The sequence below is a fragment of the Tupaia chinensis genome, unplaced genomic scaffold, assembly GCF_000334495.1.
Source record: "Tupaia chinensis unplaced genomic scaffold, TupChi_1.0 Scaffold144576_1, whole genome shotgun sequence".
In the NCBI taxonomy this organism is placed as follows: domain Eukaryota; kingdom Metazoa; phylum Chordata; class Mammalia; order Scandentia; family Tupaiidae; genus Tupaia; species Tupaia belangeri.
This window is the reverse complement of record NW_006204436.1, coordinates 21,351-29,381: the sequence shown is the minus strand read 5'-3', so window position 1 is coordinate 29,381 and position 8,031 is coordinate 21,351. Positions and strand designations below refer to the sequence as shown.

The 8,031-nt window shown below is 35.7% G+C and overlaps 1 protein-coding gene across 4 annotated transcripts in view; it reads left to right on the top strand.

Annotated features, from left to right (window-relative positions):
• Positions 1 to 8,031, top strand: part of LOC102487553 (zinc finger protein 25) — a 27,904-nt gene that overhangs the window by 7,916 nt on the left and 11,957 nt on the right. For 3 of the 4 annotated variants that reach the window (XM_027767748.1, XM_014583692.2, XM_014583693.2), the window contains one exon: positions 1,927 to 1,983. In XM_027767748.1, coding sequence (XP_027623549.1) covers positions 1,969 to 1,983 — 15 coding nt within the window. In that variant the 5' untranslated portion in view covers positions 1,927 to 1,968. Of the gene's footprint in view, positions 1 to 1,926; positions 1,984 to 2,016; positions 2,158 to 8,031 lie in introns of those variants that run through there. The other variant, XM_014583694.2, reaches the window with a different exon arrangement.

Here is an 8,031-nt window from a genome sequence, read left to right as displayed (position 1 = left end):
AGAAATCACCCCCCAGGGGGGATGGTCACGCCGCAATCCCTTCTCCTCCATTCTCCTCTCGGGATCTTGGGCACGCACGCACACGCGCCCGGCATGAGTTTTAAGTCACCGGGTCCAGGACATGAATCGTGGTCGACTATGTGGGAGTCCAGCGACATAGCCATTACGCTAACTGCTGGTTCCCGATACTTGATTTTTATTGAGAAAAAATAAAAAGACAAAAGCCAAAAGTCTACAGGTCAATTCTGCTTTAAAACAAAAACAAAAACAATCCATCGAAAAACCATGTAACTATCACTTAGTTCTAGAAATGAGACTTTAACAACACCCTAGACAAGACCTTCATATCCTCTTCCATTCTCCCAGTTGGTAACTATAATTTTTTTTATTCCACTACTTCTCTTGTAATTTTCTTGTAAAATGTTTTGGTGCATTTCTATTCTACCTAGAATTAGAATTGCTGGCTTGAAGGGTATGCTTAGATAGATAACTATCAAACGATTTTCCAAAGTAACTACCAGTTTATACTGCCAACAGGAGTGTTTGACAATTTTAGTCACTCTATCTTTGCTAGCTCTTGAACCTTTAGTCTTTTTAAATGCTTTGTTTTATTATTTTGCAGTCATCATAATAGCAAATTAAAATTAAAAAATTAAAATTAAGATTTTAATTTTTACTTCTCTAATCTTGAGTTTGTGAACATTTTCATGTATTTATTTCTAATTTTGTTGTCCCTTTTGACATGCTTTTTGAAATCTTGTTGGCTGTCTTTTTTATTAAGTCTTTACTGATAGATGTCTATTTGACCACACAACATTGCTTCAAAAATGGCTGTGCAGGCAGTCTTTGTTCCTCATCACCCAAATAACATGTATCAGCCTTTACTGAGACTCTCTGTGCCACTTGTCTTCTCGCATTGATTCCACAAGATTTGTTCACTGTACCTTCAGCAAATGCTCTGATATTTTTTTCTTTTTTGAGAGATTTTCACTGTAGGGCACGTGCGCTCGCCAGACAGAGAGAGACATAGAGACAGAAAGTGAGAAATCACCCCCCAGGGGGGATGGTCACGCCGCAATCCCTTCTCCTCCATTCTCCTCTCGGGATCTTGGGCACACACGCACACGCGCCCGGCGTGAGTTTTAAGCCACCGGGTCCGGGACACGAACCGCGGTCGACTACGTGGGAGTCCAGCGACATAGCCATTACGCTAACTGCTGGTTCCCTGCTCTGATATTTTGTAGAGGCATCACGTCTTGTTCCATTTTTAAGAGCATGTTGAATACTTGCACCTTTGTATTTCTATATTTGTCTTAAGATCAGCTTGTGCATTTACACAGAAAAACCTGAAAATAGTTACAGAACTCATCATTTTTTTGTATCATGTTATGCAATGAATATACACAGTGTACTTATTTTCCTATACAGTCATATGCCAAAATTTTAGGTTGCAGGATGCATACTTTGCATGAGGTTTGGGCATAAAAATGCAAAAAGTGTTCTAGTGGAAACACTAATATGGAGTCCTCAGTGGTATGTCCGTATTAATAGGAATTTAGTTAATACTGACCAAGTGTTTTTCTACAATGTAAGTTTTAGTGACAAGAAGTTTCTTTGGTGTACTGTAATTTATTTAAATAACCATTCTTAAAATTTTAAATTATTTTCACAGTAGCATTTTTACTAAGTAGCAAATGTGTATTTTTATTAGTTCAAGTATAGTATGAGTATTTCATCTCTACCAATGAATACAATTGTGGATGCTCTTTTCCACAAGGTCTTTTCAGCCCATTCTCATGTGTAACTTACTGTTCTCCCCTAGAGAGGCTTTCTTTAATCTGGAGAGAGATTTGTTTGCATAGAGGAATCTTGAAACAAGCAGCATCATTTTTTTTCATGACTCCCTTCCTTCACCTTCTCTTTCAGCTGTAACTCTAGAAACCTTTACTTTTGTCCAGGACCAAGAAAATGAATACATTTTTGGTAAGTTGTTGAATAATTTCTCTGCTTGTTTTACATTGCATTTTAGAGCTTTATGAGAGTTTATAAATTAAAATGGAAGAGTAAATAGAAATAAAAGTTGACATCGGAAGAACATAAATAAAGTCAACATGGTGACTTAAATATGTTGTAAGAACTTAGAGCCATGTCAGTTAGGTAAGTGCAAATTGATCTGTAGTCTTTCTGATACCATGGGAAAAACACATTTATTATTAATATATGATTTGAATTGACCCTAAGGAGAGAGCAGGCTAAATTCTCAAGTGATATGACTTCTCCAAGAATCTTTTTGGTCACATAGATGACATAGCGGATAGTGTTTCACAACTAATCTGGAATAAACATCCAGTGTTCTGCAGTGTTGCTGTCTACTGTTCTGATTGGTAAAAGACAAACCAGTCAATAGGTTTTCCTATAGTTGCTAATATAGTGTGGTCCCACACAGCTTTTGTAAGTCTCTATTTGATGCATAGATAAAATGTAGAATGTGTGAAGGATAGAATCTTAGATGTTCGTAAATAACTCTTCATACATTTCTCTCAGCTAGTCTATGTGCAGATTATGCCACTGACTGTCCAAAGTTCTCTTTCCTGACAGTTGCAATAATGCTCTGTGTAACAGCATTTCAGCGATATATTTAAGGTGGTCCAATAAGAATGAAATCCTAGTGTGGTTGTAACTGTCAGAACCTTATAGAGTAAAACATTACCCACATGGTTGTAAGTAATGCTGGTGTAAATGAACCTACTCTGCTGCTAGTTATATAAGTATGCACATATAGTTATAGATAATAAATATATGTGTAGTTTTATAAATTATAATTCTTGGCTTATACATAATTATTGTACATCATTGTGGAGCACAGTATGGTTTTTGAAAGGATATAAACCATCTAATCAAAGCATGCATTTAGTGTAAAGTCAGTGATATAGACATATCTACTTTTCTTAGGGTTAAACAACATGTAATGTACACATTCCATTGTACATTTACTAGTGTGGGTTTTTTATGTATATGTTAAATTGTCAGTGATCAGTCTTTTCTGCTGGATCTCTTATCTCTTCTACATGTACATTCTTATGTCTTTTGCTCATTTTCTCCCAAATCCTCTCTGCAACTGCCTCCTTTACTAGCCCCACCCCTTTTAGAGCTTCTAGTATCTACTGTTATATTCTTCACTTCCATGCCATTGAATTCTTCAGTTTCTGCCATAGAGTACAGATGTTTAGTATATGTTAAGTAGGGACATACTATATTTGTCTTTCATAGCCTGGTGTATTTTATTGTGCATAATATCTTCTAGGTACATCCACTTTATGTCAAATGACGGGATTTCTATGTTCTTTATGGCTTAGTATTCCATTTTGTTTATGTGCCATATTTCTTTTATATAGTGTGTTATTTTGTACTTAGGTTGATTCCATATCACAGCTGTTTGAATGCTTTTGCAATAAACATGACTTGGCAAATGTGTCTGTTTGTGATTGCCTTTCTTTTGAATAATTAACCCAAGCGTAGAATTACTGGGTCATATGGTAGTTCTATATTTACAGTTTTGAGAACTTCCATACTGTTATCCACAGTAGCTGATACTGATTTATGTTCCCACCAGCAATCCCTGAGAGTTCCGTTTTCTGGTAATAACTGTGGCTGTCACTTTTTTGTTTGTTTGTTTTTTTATATTATTTTGACTAGGGTTATGTAGTACCTTATGGATTTGCATTTCCTTTATGACAAGAGATAATAAACATTTTTTAACCATTGGTTAATTGGCCATGTGGGAGTGTAGCACCTTAACTACCTCACCACCTCCTGACCCCTGAAGTATCTTTTTAGGCCTCTTATGTTGAAGATTTTTGTCAGCCATTCATGTGACTACCAAAAAAACTGCTGGATTTTTCATTCCTGTCGTTGCTCCCAAGGAAAGTTCAAAAGGAGGGAATTTTAAGAATCTGTGACAGTCACATAGATGGCAGTTTATGGCAGAATGCAATGTTCAGTCATAGTGGAAATGGTTAGGAGTGCTTAGATTTGAGGTATGTGTTAGTTGGAGGTTATACCCAGCAAGATGATGGTTGCTCATGTCACTACAAAATGAGGTTTTGCAAACTTTTGGATTTTAGTCAGATAAAAAAGTATTGACAAGTAATTTTAATTTCTTTTTATAGGTTTTTACCATCTTGTCATACTTTACAAATTTTGAAATTTTGGAGGGCAAAAAGTGTCATTCTTTATTCATTATTCTATTGAATTCTGATTGTTTCTACATTTTTTTTTTTTATGTACAGTAATTCTTATCAGAAAATGTTTTGTGATTGGCTGGCTCTTTACCTTTTAAGTTTATTTTATGTTTTATTTTTGTCACAAATCTTTTGATATATATATGTAAATATATGGAGAGTTGGAATTATGTATTTATTTCTTTCATGCGGGTAGGAGGCGAGACAGAGACAGATAAATAGGAACAGGCATCCCCTATAATGTCTTTATGCTGCAGTTCACCCTAAAACTGCTAAAGTCATGATTATGCAAATACCTGGTGTGTATAAGAAACACTGGCAAGTGAATCCAGGACCCTTCCATGTGGCTTCAGCATCAGAAGTGTTGTGTTACTGCTGCACCACTGTAGCTGGTTTTGTTTTGATACTTAAGTATTTGTATTTATTTTTACTAGTATGGCTTCTGGCTTTTAAATACTTTATATGATTTTCTGATTTTTAAAATTTCTTGTTTATGTTCATATGTTGCACATCTATGTGGAGTACACTGGATTTTCAAAACGTACATGCATTGTATGGTAATCAATGACACTGCCATATTAATTGTCTTAAACTACATTATGTTGTGCAACTTTAATTTGTGTTCTTCTAGTTTTGTGGGGTTTTATATAATCAGCAACATCCCTTTTTAAAACTCTGTTCTGATATACTTTTTTATAACCTATTTGTATACATGCATTCTCATTTGTATTAACTGTCACACCCCTTTACACCCAGGCACTTCTTGTTATATACAGTTGACCTCTCTTTCTGTATCTTTGAATATTTTAGTTTCTGTTATAGATCATATACATTCAGAATTTTCCATGGAGACATATCATTTCTGTCATACTCTGGCTTATTTTGTGTAGCATTCAATCTAGATTCACCCACTTTGTTTTGAATGACAGGATCTCTTCTTTATGGGTGAATAGTATTCCGTCATGTATTTTACTGCATTTTTTAAATGTAGTCATCAGTTGTTAAACACATAGGTGATTGTTTATCTATTGTGAATACTGCAGTAAACATGGGTGTGCAAGTGTCTCCTTAACATCTTGTACTTTGGGCAAATATTTGAGGATTCAGAGTCCTTGGTCATATAATATTTTTATTTATTGATTTTCAAGAGTTCTCCATATTGTTTTCCAGGATGACTTAATTTACATTTCCACCAAGAGTGCAGCACAACCTTCCCAGTACTTGTTCTTTGGGTCATAGCCATTCTAACTGGGATTAGGTGGACAATCATTGTGGTTTGGATTTGCATTTCCCTTATAATAAGTTTCATTAAAACATTTTTTCATGTGATTTATGGTCATTCATGAGGCTTGTCTGTTCAGATAAATTGCCCATTTTTAAAATGAACTATTAGTTTTGTGAGTTGAGTGAATTGAGTTGTTAATACGTTCTGGTTATCAGTGACTTGTGATAATCAGTATAGTTTGCAAACATTTTCTCGCATTCTGTTGATTGTCTTTCACTGTTTCCGTTGCTGTGCAGATGCTTTTAGTCTTGATGTAATCCCACTTTGTCTGTCTTTGGAATTGTTGCCTATGTTTTAGGTGTAAGAAATCTTTGCCTGCTCCTGTGTTCAAATGTCCCCCCCAGTATTTTCCACAAGTATTAACATTTGAGGCTTAACTTTTAAATCTGCAATCCATTTTGAGGTGGTTTTATGAATGGTGAGATAGATACCTAGTTTGGTTTTTTGCAAATGGGTATCCAGTTTTCCCAGAAAAGCTCTGGCCTACTGGACTGTATTGTGCCCTTTGTTAAAAAATCAGTTGGCTGATTTTGGATTTCTGTTATGTTCCATTAGGGTATGTGTCTTTTATGAGGCACACACACATATGCACCTGTGTAAAGGTGTTTTTTTTTTTGGAGAGGTTTTTGCTTGTAGGGCACATGCACTCGCCAGACAGACAGACAGAGAGACAGAATGTGAGAAATCACCCCCAAGGGGGATGGCCACGCCACAATCCCTTCTCCTCCATTCTCCTCTCGGGATCTTGGGTATGCACGCACATGCACCCGGCGTGAGTTTATTTAAGCCACCAGGTCTGGGACGTGAACCAAGGTTGACTACATGGGAGTCCAGCGATAAAGCCATTATGCTAACTGCTGGTCCCACCTGTGTGAATTTTAAGCCAAGTCCAGGACTCAGTTTCAAAGTTGTTCAGCAATAGATTTTTTTTCTCCCATCTTTATGTGTATTTTCAGACGCTTTACATTTCAGATCCAATTCCATTCTGGATGGAAAAGATGCTGGATATACTTGCTACACTTTGAAATTATTATAAAGGCTAGTTTTGTGCTTTATCATGTGGCTATTTGAATATGTTTCACATAGTGATGAGAAAAAGATGTATATTGTGATTGTTGAGTGAAATGTTCCACAAATCTTTGTCAGGTCTATTTGAGTTAGGGTATCATTTAGTTCGTGTATGTCAATTTTTTGTGTGTATATGATCTATACAGTGGTGACTCTGGGATGTTGAATTCCCCAATAGTTAGTGTGTTGCAGTCTTTTTTTTTTTTTTAATTTTTAACTTTATTTATTTATTTATTTTTAATTTGACCAGAGAGGGACAGAGCAAGAGCAAGGCGGGGAGCAGGGAAGTGAGAAGCAAGCCTTCAGGTCTGGGACTCGAACAGCAAACGGCCATGTGAGAGTCCAGTGTCCTTAACCACCACATCACCTGCCAGCCCCTGCAGTCTTATTTTTCCTTTTAAATCTGGCATTCTTTCTTTCACATATTTGGCTGCCCTAGTGTTGGGTTTCTAAATATTTATGATACTTATATTTTCCTGGTGAATTGATTATTTTAGAACTATTTAGTGTTTTTTTTTTTCCTTTTTTGTCTTGAAGACTAGTGTCTGATATCATAACTCCAGACTTCTTTTTTCCTGTTTCCATAAAATGACTTTTTCCAGCCCTTCAATCTCTGTATGTCTTTATCAATGAGACATGTTTCTTGGAATACCATATAGGTGTCTATTTTAGTCCATTCAGCCAGTCTGTTTTTTGGAGACCTTAATCTGTTAATATTCAACATTATTTTTGATATCGTATACTTATCCCTGCCATTTTGTTAGTCATATTCTTTGTGTGTTTTCTCTTCTATTTATCTCCCTTTCATTTTCCTGTTATTCCTTTAATTCTTTCCTATAGAGCTGGTCTAGAGTTGCTGAGTTCTTTCAGATTTTGTTTATCTGGGAATGATTTTACTTCTCATGCTCATTTGAAGGATAATCTTGAAGGGTATAGTATTGTTGGTTGAAATTATTTTTCTTTCCAAGTATTAAGCAGGTCTTCTGTTCCCTTCTCGCTTTCATGGTTTCTGCTGAGATGTCTGAGTTTAGTTTGATGGGATACTATTTGTAAGTAAGTTTATGCTTCTTTCTCGCAATCTTTAGAAGTTTGTTTTTGGCTTTTCTCAATTTGGGTATGGTGTGTCTTGGAGAGGATGTTCATAGGTTGATTCTATTTGGCATTCTTTGTTTTATCTGGATCTGGATGTCTGTTTCTCTAGATATGGGACATTTTCAAATGGTATTTCTTGGAAGAGATATTCTATGACTTTACCCATCTTTCCCTTCTGGAATACTGTTATGTGGATATTCAGTTGCTTAACAATGTCTAGTATTTCTGAAATGTTTTTTATATTTTTTGGTTATATTTTCATCCTGGTTGCTTAGACTAAGAGGTTTTGTCTTTAAGTTCAGTTTCTTATGTGTAGTCTAATTGGTCGTCCAACCTTTTGAGGAG